This window comes from Carcharodon carcharias, chromosome 16 (assembly GCF_017639515.1).
Source record: "Carcharodon carcharias isolate sCarCar2 chromosome 16, sCarCar2.pri, whole genome shotgun sequence".
NCBI lineage: Eukaryota > Metazoa > Chordata > Chondrichthyes > Lamniformes > Lamnidae > Carcharodon > Carcharodon carcharias.
Genome location: NC_054482.1, coordinates 107,573,050 through 107,587,447, shown reverse-complemented (window position 1 = coordinate 107,587,447; position 14,398 = coordinate 107,573,050). Strand labels below are relative to the sequence as shown.

At 47.2% G+C, this 14,398-nt stretch overlaps 1 protein-coding gene across 1 annotated transcript in view; it reads right to left on the bottom strand.

Annotated features, from left to right (window-relative positions):
• st6galnac5a (ST6 (alpha-N-acetyl-neuraminyl-2,3-beta-galactosyl-1,3)-N-acetylgalactosaminide alpha-2,6-sialyltransferase 5a) overlaps positions 1–14,398 on the bottom strand; it is a 46,570-nt gene that overhangs the window by 20,430 nt on the left and 11,742 nt on the right. Inside the window, exon 4 of the mRNA XM_041207841.1 lies at positions 10,421–10,830. Coding sequence (XP_041063775.1) covers positions 10,421–10,830 — 410 coding nt within the window. The remainder of the gene's footprint in view (positions 1–10,420; positions 10,831–14,398) is intronic.

The window sequence follows — 14,398 nt, the reverse complement described above, 5'->3', positions numbered from 1 at the left end:
GTGGCCAATGGGGAGGGGGGAAAGGACACAATGACCGGGGCCAGTCCCTCTTTGTCTAATCTCCACACACACACACACGTTTCCCACAGGGATCTCAGGAACACAGGAGGGCTTTCCCCTCTCCTTAGCCCAATCCTTAAACATCACTAAAAGCAGGAGCCCAACAAGTGAACCGAATCATAAGTTAGACCCCAGACGAATAACTGAGGAAATGAAGATCTCATGTTGGCATTCTTCCTGCAGCTGAGAACATTTGTCGCTATAAACTCTGGTGAGCATCATCACTTCCTACTCAAAACACTTTTCCTGAAGTACAGTAAAGATTTCTCTGTTGTCATGGGAACTCGGCAACCGGACTAATCTGCTACGACAGAACAAGGACTGCGGGCGATAACCCTCACCCAATCTTTGTTTAAGACTATGACGCATGTGGCTTTTGAAACTGACTTCTGACTCATAGTTCTTATTCCCTAATTATTGCTACACCCGCTGCATTATTCTCTTCCTTTTTTATTGCCCCAGATGTAATTTAAGTGTCTGCTGTGGCTCAGCTGGTAGTACTCCAGCCTGATTCAGAACGTTGTGGGCTCAACTCTTACTTCAGGACTTGAGCACAAAAAATCGAGGTCGACAATCCCATGCAATACTAAGGGGGCTTCATCCTGTCAGAAGAGCGGCTGTTCCCCTTAGTTGAAGGGTCAGTCATGAGGGGACCATAAGTTCAAGGTGAGGGGCAGGAAGTTTAGGAGGGGATGTGAGGAAAATCTTTTTTACCCAGAAGGTGGTGATGGTCCGGAATGCGCTGCCTGGGAGGGTGGTGGAAGCTGGTTGCCTCACATCCTTTAAAAAGTACCTGGGTGAGCACTTGGCACGTCATAACATTCAAGGCTATGGGCCAAGTGCTGGTAAATGGGATTAGGTAGGTAGGTCAGGTGTTTCTCACGTGTCGGTGCAGACTCGATGGGCCGAAGGGCCTCTTCTGCACTGTGTGATTCTGTGATTCTGTGCAGTATCATCTTTTGGTTGGGCTGTTAAATGGAGGCCCTCTCAGGGGGACATAAAAGATCCCATGGCACTATTTTGAAGAAGGGCAGAGGAGTCATCCCTGGCATTTAAACTAACAGATTATCTGATTATCATTTCATTGCTACAAAAGCAAAATGCTGACTGAGCATGCAGGAACTCTGAAGTAAAAACAGAAAATGTGGGAAATAGTCAGCAGGTCCAGCAGCAACTGTGGGGGAGAGAAACAGGGTTAACGTTTCAGGTCAATTTCCTTTCATCAGAACTGCGAAAAGTTAGAAATGTGAAATGCAAAGGGCTCTAAGTAGGTCAAATGGGGGGAGGGTGGAAAAAGGACAAAAAGGAAGGTCTGTGATGGGGCAGAAGAAGGGGTAGAGCCAAAGGAAGTGATAATGAGATGAGTAAGGAAACAAAAGCTGTGTCCTGAGTTGTTGTGTATGGCAGAATAATGAACATCCAAAAGCAAAAACAAGAGAAAAGCAAGCTTAAGATCAAAACCTACTCAGAAAGGAAAACAAAATGGGGGCAGAAAACCCAGTCTGAAATTGTTGAGCCCTGAAAGTAGTACAGTGTGTAAGTTGAATTGAGGTGCTATTCCTCGAGCTTGTGTTGAACTTCACTGGAACACTGCAGCAGGCCAAGGACAGAGAGATCAGCATGAGTGCATGGTACAGAATTAAAATGGCACTGGAGGCTCACTTGCAGACTGAGTGGAGTTGTTCCCCAAAGCAGTCATCCAACCTGCGTTTGGCCTCACCAACAGTAGACCTGTATTATGAGCAACAAATACAATACGCTAAATCAACAGAAGTAAACATAAATCATTATTTCACCTGGAAGGAATGTTTGCGGCCCTGGATGGTGAGGAGAAGGGATGTAAAAGATCCAGTGTTGCATCTCCTGCGCTTGCATGGGAAGGCGCTGTGGGAAGGGGACAGGGTGTTGAGGGTGATTGAGGAGTGGTCCAGGGTGCCGCGGAGGGAACGGTCCCTTCAGAATGTTGAAAGGGGAGGGGAGGGGAGAGGAGGGGATGATGTGTTTGGTGGTGACATCGTGCTGGGGGTGGCAGGAATGCTGGAGGATGATTCACTGAATACCGAGGCTAGTGAGTGGAAGGTGAGGATAAGGGGAACTTTATTATGATTTGTGATGGAGGGTAAGGGGTGAGAGCAGAAGTCTGGGAAATGGTCACAGTCAGTGGTGAAGCCAACCCCGGGGGAGGGAGGAGTGAGGGAGGTGGGGGCTGGAATCCTCGGTTGAAGGAAAAAGAAGAGACGGTGTGGAAAGTTGCAAGGGAGCCGGAAAAACTGGGAGAATGGAATATTCAATGCAAGCTCAAGGAACAGTAACTCATCTTTCAATACAGACTTTCAGACTCAACATGAATTCAACAATTTCAGATCGTAAACCACTGTCCCCATTTTGTTTCCTTTCCTTTGAAGGTTTCGGTCTTAATCTTGTTTTCTCGCTTGTATTTTCACACAGCAACTGTTCATTTTTCCGCCATTTACACTTCCTCTGGACACATCTTTTGTTTCTTGACTGATCCCATTACTACTTCCTTTGGCTCTGCTTCATGAACTCTTTGGTCATTTAATGTCTTTTTTCTTCCATCCTATCATAGACCTTCCCTTTTGTTCTCTTTTCACTCCCCCATTTGACCTAGAAACATAGAAAATAGGAGCAGGAGTAGGCCATCCAGCCCCTCGAGCCTGCTCCATCATTCAATAGGATCATGGCTGATCCTCTATCTCAACATCGTACACCCCGCTCTCCCCATACCCCCTGACGCCATTAGTGTCTAGAAATCTATCTATTTCCGTCTTAAATATATTCAGTGACTTGGCCTCCACAGCCTCTGTGGTAGAGAATTCCACAGATTCACCAGCCTTTGAGTGAAGAAATTTCTCCTCATCTCAGTCCTAAATGGTCTACCCGTATTTTGAGACTGTGGCCCCTTGTTCTCGGCCCCCCTTCCCCACACCACCACCCCCCCACCCCCCTCCATCCCCCATCCAGCTAGGGGCAACATCAACCCAGCATCCAGTTTGTCCAGCCCTGTCAGAATTTTATCTGTTTCAATGAGATCCCCTCTCATTCTTCTAAACTCGAGAATACAGGCCTAGTCGGCCCAATCTCTTCTCATACGACAATCCTGCCACCAAGGCCCTGTACAGCTGCATTAAGACATCCTCACTCCTGTACTCAAATCCTCTTGCAATGAAGGCCAACATACCATTTGCCTTCCTAACCACTTGCTGTACCTGCATGCTTGCTTTCAGTGATTGATGTACAAGGACACTCAGGTCCCTTTGTATATCAACATTTCCCAATCTGTCACCATTTTAATAATACTCTGCCATTCTGTTTTTTCTACCAAAGTGGATAACTTCACACTTATTCATGTTATACTGCATCTGCCACGTATTTGCCCACTCACTCAACCTATCTAAATCACCTTGAAGACTCTAGTTTTGTGTCATATGCAAACTTGGAAATATTACATTTGGTTCCCTCATCCAAATTATTGGTATATATTGTGAATAGCTGGGACCTAAACACTGATCCCTGCGGCACCCCACTAGTTACTACCTCTGAAAAAGACCCATTTATTCCTACTCTCTGTTTCCTGTCTGCTAACCAATTCTCAATCCATGCAAATATGTTACCCTCAATCCCATGTGCTTTAATTTTGCCTACTAACCTCTTATGTGGGATTTTATCAAAAGACTTCTGAAAATCCAAATACACCACATCCACTAACTTTCCCTTATCTATTCTACTAGTTACATCCTCAAAAAACTCCAGTAGGTTTATCAAAGATGATTTTCCTTTCATAAACCCATGCTGACTTTGTCTAAACCCATTAATATTTTTTAAATGTCCTGTTATCACAACCTTTATAATACACTAGCATTTTCTCTACTACTGATGTTAGGCTAACTGGTCTGTAATTCCCTGCTTTCTCCCTCACTCCTTTTTTAAATAGTGGGGTGACATTTGCCACCCTCCAATCTGCTGAGGCTGTTCCAGAATCTACAGAATTTTGTAAGGTGACAACCAACGCATCCATTATTTCCATGGCCAGTCCCTTTAGTATCCTGGGATGTAGATTATCAGGCCCTCGGGATTTATTGGCTTTCAGGCCCATTAATTTCTCCAGCACTGTTCTTTTAGTAATACTAATTTCCTTCAATTCCTCCTTCTCACTGGATCCTTGATTCCCTACCATTTCTGGGAAGTTATTTGTGTCTTCCTCCATGAAGACAGAACTAGTTATTTAATTACTCTGCCATTTCCTTGTTCTCCATTATAAATTCTCCTGCTGCAGACTGTAAGGGACCTACATTTGTCTTCACTAATCTTTTTCTTTTCACATACTAATAGAAACTTTTACAGTCTGCTTTTATGTTTCTTGCAGGTACCCTATTTTTCCCCTCTTAATCAATCTCTTGGTCCTCCTTTGCTGAATTCTAGATGGCTCCCAACCCTCAGGCCTGCTACTTTTTCTAGCAACTTTATATGACTCCTCTTTGGATCTAATACTGTCCTTAGGGCAGGATATTGAGTTCGGCGAGCGGGGGGTGCAGGGGGAGGATGGGGGTGGGGAATGGGGCGGGGCCTGCTCGCCGACACATAAAATGATGCGGGATGACATCAGGCAGAACTCCCAATGTCACCCTGCGTCATTTCAATTTTCAGGTTGGCGGGGGCGCTGCCGAATCAGCTGTGCGCCCGCCGACCTGTCAACAGCCAATTGAGGCCATTTAAAAACTAATTGGAGTAATTAAAGGACCTGCTTGTCCAACCTTAAGGTTGGGCGGGAGCCCTGGCGGGCTTCAGAAAAAGCCTGAAACGTCATCCACAGGCGGGATGAGCTTTCTTGTAGGTTTTTAAAAATTTAATAAAGGTTTAATTAAAAGTGATGGACATGTCCCAACTCATGTAGCAGTGTCACATGAGGGGACATGTCAGGCGAATTTGATTTTTGTATATTTCACCTTTTTGAATTTGGCGCCGATCTCCCTGAGGCAGCACTTAGCCTCAAGGAGATGAGTGCACTCTAAAGAGCGCACTTTCAGCTTAGGGAATTCCGCCGCCTCCCACCCCCCACTCGCACAGGGAGTGCATAGCGCTTCCTGGCAGAGCTCACGCTGGGCGGGCCTTAATTGACCCACCCACATAAAATGGCGGCGCGCCCCCGACCCCACACACGCCTGCTCCTGAACACACCCCCCAGTGGTGGTGGAGGGGGGGATTCTTCCCTTAATTTCTTTTGTTAGCCATGGTTGGGCTGATTTTCCTGTTGTGTTTTTGCACCAGAAAGAAATGTATCACTGTTGCAATGCCTGCATTAGTTCCTTAAATATTAACCATTGCTTATCTACCGTCATGCCTTTTAATGAAGTTCCTCAATCTACCTTAGGTAAATCTTGCCTCATACCTTCATAGTTTCTTTAGTTTAGATTTAGGATCCTAATTTCGGATTGGACTACTTTACTTTCCAACCTAAGGAAGAATTCTATCATGTTATGGTCACTGTTCCCTAAGATTTTTCATTAACCCCTTCTCATTGCACAATACCAAATCTAGGACAGCCTGTCCCTAGTTGGTCTCTCGAAGTACTGTTCTAAGAAACCGTCTAGTACACACTCCAGGAATTCATCCGTCACAGTATTATTGCTAATTTGGTTTGCCCAGTCTAAATGTAGGTTAAAGTCATCCATGATTACTGTACACCCTTGTTACTTGCTAATCTTTCTGTTTAATGCCATCCCCTACCTTACCACTACTGTTTGGAGGCCTATGGACAACTCCCACCAATGTTTTCTGCCCCTTGTTGCTTCTCAGCACCACCCAGACCTACTTGAAACTCATTACATTTCTAGCTTTCCCCAGTTCTACTAACGTCATCAGCCTGAAACGCTAACTCTGTTTCTCTCTCCACAGATGCTGCCAGACCTTCTGAGTATCGCCAGCATTTTCTGTTATTAGCACGTAGCTATTTGGCGGACCTTGACATATGAAAATTGGCTACCGTGTTTCCTACATTAAAACAGTGCCCACGCTTCAAAAAGTACTTTATTTGCTGTAAAGCATTTGGGACAACCTGTGGTCATGAAAAGCACTATGTGAATGCAAGCCTTTTCCTTTAGTATATGCTGTCAGGTTCTGGTCTGTGGCACTGCTGGCAATTGAGGAGTAGGGCTTGGTGGGGTGTCTTTAAATGGAGTGCAAACTTGAGAATGCCAGCTCCTGGTCTTGGTTTTCATCCAAACCTGACTCACACCAAGTCCCATTCACCCATCATCCCTGTGCTCTCCGACTTATATCAACTCCTGATCTTGGCAACGCCTCAATTTTAAAATGCGATCCTTATTTTCACATGCTTCCATGGCCTTGCCCCTCCCTCCCTATCTCTGTAACATTCTCCAGCCCTACAACCCTCCACCACCTCTGGACTCCTCCAATACTGGACTCTTGGCAGCTGGGCCTTCAGCCACATGGGCCCCAAGCTCTGGAATTCCCTCCTTAAGGCACTTCTTAAGACCCACTTCTTTGACCTAACCTTTGGTCACCTGTCCCCGGTATCTCCTTATTTGGCTTGGTGTCCAGCACATGTGAGCAGCTTCAGATGTTTTCTTACTTTAAAGGCATTTTATAAATGCAAGTTGTTGATTTTATTGTTGAAAGGAAAGATGCCCTTAAATAAACGGGCAATTCCACCTGGTGGAATTCCAATGGCAAAATGGGCATCAAAGCAACCCAGAATCTGGAATATGAACAGGGAACCTCATTGTTATTTGCTGTGCAACCCGGATGGGGACATACTGGGATTGGTGACCAAAGGTTAGGTCAAAGAAGTGGGTTTTATGAAATGCCTTAAGGTGGGAAGTCCAGAGCTTGGGGCCCATGCAGCTGAAAGCAATCGGGGTTAATGACTTGAATGAGGGAAGTGAATGTACTATCGCCAAGTTTGTGGATGACACAAAAATAGGTGGAAAGGCAAGTGGTGAGGATGACACAAAGAGTCTACAGAGGGATATAGACAGGTAAAGTGAGTGGGCAAAAGCTTGGCAAATGTAATGTGATGTGCAAAAGTGTGAGGTTAGGCACTTTGGCAGGAAGAATAGAGTAGCTGAACATTATTTAAATGGAAAAAGACTACAGAAAGCTGCAGCACAGGAATTTTTTTTTATTTCATTCATAAAAGCTTTAGGAAACCTCATCCCACTTGTGGATGAGGTTTCCTAAAAAACGTGAAGGCCGCTTGGCCTTTTCGACTGTCCCGCCGACCTTAAGGTTGGATGGACAGCGTAAACAACGGCCTTAAAATACTTCCTTAATGGTCTTAAGAGGCTGTTTAAATATCAGTGGGCGTGCAGACAACTCTGGCCTGCGCCCACACGTTGACTGAAAAATTCAGGCCCAGGGATCGTTCTGGTAAATCTACACTGCACTCCATCCAAGGACAATATATCCTTCCTTAGATGTGGTGGCTTGAACTGCTCATAGTAACTCCAGGTGTGATCTAACAGGGCTTTGTTTAGCTGAAGCATGACTTTTAGCCCCTTGTGTTCCCGTCCCCTGGATATAAATGCCAATATTCCACTAGCCTTTTTTGATCATTATCTGAACCTGTTCAGGACATTTAAAGATCTATGTATCTGGACCTCAAATCTCTTTGGATTTTCACTGTTTCTAGCTTTTCACTATTGAGAATGTACAATTTTCTAGCCTATTTAGATTCAAAGTGGATGACTTCATTGAAATCAGTTTGTCAGTTTTGTCCATTCACTTAATTTATTCATGTAATTTTATGTTTACCTCTACACTGTTTACAATGCTAGCCATTTTTTGCGTCATTAGCAAATTTGAATATGTAGTTTTCAATCCCATCATAAGAACATAAGACCTAGGAGCAGGAGTAGGCAATTCAGCCCCTCGAGCCTGCCCTGCCATTCATTGCGATCATGGCTGATCTCATTTCGGCCTCAACTCCAATTTCCCGCCCTCTCCCCATAACCTTTCAACCCGTTACTAATTAAACATCTGTCTATCTCCTCCTTAAATTTATTCAGCGTCCCGGCATCCACTGTACTGTAAGGTAATGAATTCCATAGATTCACGGCCCTTTGAGAAAAGTAATTCCTCCTCATCTCTGATTTAAATCTATCGCTCCTTAGCCTAAAACTATGGCCTCTCGTTCTAGAATGCCCCAGAAGGGGAAACATCAGCTCCACATCTATCCCCTTGTCTATCCCCTTTAGCATCTTATATATCTCAATTAGATCTCCTTTCACCCTTCTAAACTCTAGCGAGTATAGGCCTAAACTGCTCAATCTCAACTACGTCATTAATCAATAGTGAATCATTGAATACCGATCCTTGCGGGACACACCTGCCAGTTGGAGTACCTGCTCATTGTCCCGACTGCTTTCTTCCACTCATCTCATTTCCTAACCTAGTCAATAACTTTGTCAAGTTCCTCCTGGGAGCCCAGATAGATAACATCCATTGACATTCCCTGGTCAAGTACTTTCGTCACATTGTCAAAAAAAAATTCAATCAGATCCATCAGGCATGACCAAACGGCTCTCTCTCTCGAAAGCAGTTGACCAGGGAATGTCGATGGATGTTATCTATCTGGGCTCCCAGGAAGATAGCGTTCAGTCACCCTATCCTTAAGTATGTAGTCTAGTAATTTCCCAAGGTTGACTGGTCTATAATTCCCTGGCTTCCCTCTGTCATCTTTTTTATATGGCGCAATTACATGTACCTGTACAATTTTCCAATCTAAAGGCATGGTTCCTAACTTGCGAGAACTTTGGGAGATTATAGTTAGGGCATCTGCAATTCTCTCACCCACTGCCTTTAAAACCCTGGGATTTGTCACTCTTTAGTACCATTGATTTCTCCATAACTGTTACCTTTCTTGCATTAATTTTGGTAAGGCCCTGTCCCTGATTCAATATTACTTTCCTTGGGATGTCTGGGATGCTTGACCTTTTCCTTTACTGTAAATCTGGATACGAAATAATTACTCAGCGTGTCCGCCATGTCGTTATTGTCAATAACAGTTATCACTGTCCACTGGTTTTCAAGGGGCTCATGTTGCTCCTGACCATTTTCTTCCTAACACGATTGTAGAAGTTTTTTTGTGCGTAGATTTTGCTATCACTTGCAATTTTTATTTTTCAAGCTTCCTTTTTGTAGCCCTTTCCGATGTTGGGACCGCTGACTAATCGCAGCACTCAATCCCTATCGATTAGCCTCCAACAAAACCCAAACATAATGTGAGGAAAAGGCCACTGATGGAGAGCTTTGATTCCAAAGTGACCTATCCCTCCCATGCGTGATACACTTAAACACATGCCATTTTTTCAACTACTCATATAGCCTATCCCAAAATGTTATTTTCTGAAGTGTATCTAATTTTTATTTGAACAGTTCAGTGCAAGCCTTTTCTACCATCTCTCCAGGAAGTCTGGTCTCACTGAAAGGACAGGGAGCTTCAACATTCATTGAGAACCTGACTCCAATCCGATCCCAACCTCCGGTTTTAACGGAGGTGAGTTTGGAGGGGCTGCGGAACCAACCTGCTCTCCAGTGATGGGCCCTCTATTCCGATGTGTTGGTGAGGCTGCTTTCCCTCCCCCATCCAGTGTAACAAAAGCTAGTTTATTTTTACCCAGTTACAGCTCTGTCAGGGTATTCGCCGCTCACAATCCAATCTCCCCTATGTCAGGGAGATCAAACACAAGTTGGGCACTAAATCGCAGGCCTGGGTGCATCACTTGCATGTTGTTCAGCCACTGATGCTTGGGGCCAAATAGTCGATACTGGATTGGAAGGCACACAGAGGGAGGCCATTCTGGAGCCATCACATCAGGGGTACTTACTCACTCCCATTCCCCTGCTCTTTGTCCAATATAAATTTGCATTTATATAGCACCCTGAACATTATAAAATATCCCAAGGTGGTGCGTAGGATGGTTATTAGACAAAAATTTGAAATAAAGCCATGTCAGGAGATATTTGGGCCAGAGTCCAAAAAGTAGGGTTTAAGGGGAGTGTCATGTTGTCGTAAGGAGGGAAATCCAGAGCTTAGGGGCTGGGTAGCTGAAGATGCATCCACTAATATTGCAGTGAAGGGAATCACGGGTGTGTGAGAGGCCAGGTTTAGGGGAGCTCAGAGATGCTGGTGGTTAATGGGGCTGCAGGAGGCCACAGGGATAGGAAGGGGCGAGACCTCGGAGGGAGTGGAACACGGGGATGTGAATTTTATAATTCAAGGCGTTGCTGGAATGGGCGCCAAAGCAGGTCAGCGAGCGCAGCGGGTGACGACTGAGTGGCACGGCCTGTTTTCTCAGGGGCAGCCACATCCCCTTCGTACCTGTCCTTCCCGGTCTCTCTCTTGAAGAGCTCATCGAAGTGCAGCATCTTCTGCCGCGTGATGGTGTGGAGCCTCAGCTTGGGCTGAATGCGATGGATGAGCTGCAGGTGGTTGTAGAGCCGCCCCTTGCCGTCCTTCCTCATGCAGCTGCTGGGGCCCCAGAAGATGAAGGCCGGGTCCTGGCTGGCGTTGAGGAGCTCGCTGCCCTTTTGCAGCAGCCGCTGGATGCTGGAGTGAGCGACCACCCGGAGGCTTGTCCGCCGGCCCACGTCCTCCTGGTAGCCCCAGGTCGGTGCGTCGTTCATCCTGATGACGCACTCTGCGCGGTCGATCTCAGCTCCGCGCCGGCTCCCAATGAGTTGCCCGGAGCTGGTGACCAGAGCACAGTCCTTGCAGTGGACTTGCAGGCCCTGAAACAAAGAAAAACGATGTCTTGGTTAATCCTTTGCTAAAACAATGAACGCAGGCGAGGGTCTGCCAGCTCCAAAATACGTCACCGGATAGTTGTGTCTGAGTGGGGTACCAATCACACCTCTAAGTCAGAAGGTTGTGGGTTCACATCCATTGCAGGGACCTGAACACATAATCTATGGCTAGCATTCCAGTGCAGCACTGAGGGAGTGCGACATGGCCAGAAATGCCTTCATTCAAATGAAATGTCAAGTCAAGGGCCTATCTGCCATCTCAGGTGGATGTAAAGGGTCCTGTGGAGCTACTTCAAAGAACAGCAGGGGAGTTTTCCCCAGTGCCCTGTCCAATATTTATTCTTCAACCAACATCATTAAAGAAAAGATCCTCTGACCATCACTACATTGCTGTTTGCAAAATTTCCTACATCACAGCAGTGACATGTCAAAAACTTACTTCATTGGCTGTGAAGCATTTTGGCATCCTGAAACTGTGAAAGGCATTACATACTGCACTCGCCTTTTACACAATGAATTACTATGGAGAACAGTAACTGTTGTTAAGCAGGCAAACCTGGAAGCCATGGTAATCACAATTCCACAGGCAGCAATGTGATGAATGAGTAGTTACTTTTTTTTTGGTGATCAAGGTTGTGGGAGGAACATTGGCCAATGAAACAGGAGAACTCTCTATTCTTCTTCAACTGGTGCCAAGGCATGCGTAGAATCCATCCGAACCGCCAAAACAGGCAAGCAGAGCCTAGGCCTAATATCAAATTTGAAAGATGGCACCTCTGACAATGCAGCACCTCATTAACACTGCACTGAAATGTTACCTCAGTGCACCTCAGTACTGGAGAGTCATTTGAACTCACTGACTCAGAGCTAAGAGTATTATAAAGGGACCATTATATTCCACACCCATGACCTCTACCACCTGGAAGCGCAAGGGCAGCAGACACAGGGGAACACACCATTTGCAAGTTCCCCACCACCAGACGCACACCATCCCGACCTGGAAATATATCGCCGTTCCTTCACTGTCACTGGGTCAAAACCCTGGAACTCCCTCCCTAACAGTGTTCTTACAGCACATGGGATGGAATGTTATGCCGGTGGGATTTTACGGTCCTGCCGACGTCAGTGGGCTTCCGAATGGGTTGCCGCATTTTACAATGATGTAAAATTCCGCCCATGGACTGCAGCGGTTCAATAAGGTGGATCACCACCACCTTCTCAAGGGCAGTCAGGGATGGGCAATAAACGATGACCTAGCCAGCGATGCTGACATCCCAAGGACAATTAAAACAAGTGTACAGAAGTTCTACAATGCAGATCAATCTCCCTTCCCGCTAATCAAGCAAAACATGTTTGCCGAGTCCCAGTGTTAGCTGCACCACGGCCCCATTCACATGTCTGCTGTTGGTGTGAGGTGGGGTCCAAACCCTGTAGTTAAAACCCAACCTGACTCCGGAGTGAGGCATTGCTACTCAGTGATGTAGTACCACTCCAGCGATGGTTTGAGGCATGAGATTGGATTAAAGCTGCATTTGTAAACTTTATAAACAACTACTTGCATTTATACTGTGCCTTTAGCCTGGTAAAACATCCTAATTCATTTCCCAGGAGCATTATCAAATGAAGATTGAGGCCGGAACTTTCCGCCTGCATTGGTGTCGGATGGTCATGGCGGGTGTGAGCGGACACAATATGGCGAGAAGGATAAAAATCGGCTTTTCGCCATTGTGAAGCCAGTTTGTGATGGTCTGCTCCACCCACCAATGGCGGGCCGCGTTTCCCACCGTCCAACGCCGGGAACCTAACTTCAATGCCTTTGCACCTCATCCTTTTGCCAGCCCGCCCGAGTTATCCCCCCACCTTGCACTGGGTCATTCGGGCACGTCCGCATTCTTGCACGCCAACGTGTTCCACAACAGCATTTAAAAGGCGTGCACCTGGCGAGCTGAACCTCGAGGGGAACGCAGAGGGAGGTGAGTGCGCTCTAACGTTACCCAGCGCTCGCGAGGGTCACCTGTTCGACTTCAAGGAAGAGGCGCCGCACATTTCGGGCGAGGGCACAGGCAAGTCGCCTTTTCCTGGCTGGCTGACAGTGCGATGCCGGGGCAAGGGTCGCCTTGCAGGTGGGGGCGAGGTGATGAGGGGGCAAGGTAGCACGATGTGATGATAGTGCACAAGCGCATGGCAGCGGGGGAGGAGGGGGGGGATTGGTGGGGGTGGGGGTGCAGGAAGGAAGCATTAGGGAAACCTTGTATTAAGTGAGCATTGTTCCGCAGCTGGGATGGTTCAGGTGCTGCTACATTGACATGATCGGAGTCGGGCCTCTAGTTTATCTGCCCATTCAAGCAATGCAGAGGCACCAAATGCTCCTGAACTTTTCGTCCCTTGGGCACAGACTGAAAGTTAATGAGCATTTTAGGGGGCTGCAGAACAGTTGGAGGACTGGGCATGTTATAAGATCTCCTAGCGAAAGATGGCCATGGAGCAGTCACTGGTGGAGGCGCTCACAGCCCATTGCAATGTCATCATCCTGGTTTGGACCAGTCTCCCCCATGGTTCAAGCTAACAGCGCAGCTTTGCAGTGTGGGTTAGGAGAATGCCTGCGCCTGAGCTCAGAGCACAGCCTGCAGTCCAGTGGATGAAGCTGCCACCAATTGGTCAGGTGGAGTGGGGCAGAGGTGGGTGGGGTTTCGGGCAGCCATACGGCGCATTAATCTGTGGCCATCCAAGAGGTGGCCAGCGCTCTCCGGGATGCGTTAAGAGGTCTTCAGAATTAACCAAGAGAGGTTCTTGGTACACCTATGCTCACCCACACATCCTTCTCTTTCATCCTGCAGCAAGAGTACATCAGAAGCATGGAGCCTGGTGACCTAGCTGTATGCCTCATGCCTACAGGGAGCAGTGATGAAGGAGGAGAGAGCGATGGAGGTGCCTGGTTGGGCAGAGGGAGGAGCGGCACCGTCAAGAAGAAGGGGTAACTGGGGCTTCTGCACGTGCGGTTGAAGATCCACAGCGAGCCATCGCTGGTTGGCACCTCACTAGACCCAGGGTCTGTAGCTGGCACTTGTTATTCCTGCAGATGACTGAGAACCAGTGTCACCGAAGGCTGCGTATGTCCAGGGAACTGGTCAGTCGCATATGCTGCAGGGCTTTGGCGCCACAGGGACATGGAGGGCATCTACCGCCAGTGCCCGTGAAAGTGACCACAGCGCTCAATTTTGATTCCAGTGGCTCCTTCCAGGGCTCCACAGGTCGCCTCTGCGAGATGTCGCAAGCGTCCGCCCACGAGTGCATCCAGGAGGTCATATTCGCAAAGGTTCTTTGCGCATTTTGCCCAGGATCAGGAAAGCCAGGAAGCAAGAGTGCAAGAATTCGCGCAGATCTCTGATTTTCCACAAGTGCAGGGCGCTATCGGCTGCACTCACGTGGTGCTTAGATCTCCATGGCAACAAGCAGTCAACCACGGCAACTGCAAGGGTTTCCATTCGCTGAATGTTCAGCTGGACAGTGACTACAGCAAACGCATCCTGCAGGGTCTGCGCACGATTCCCTG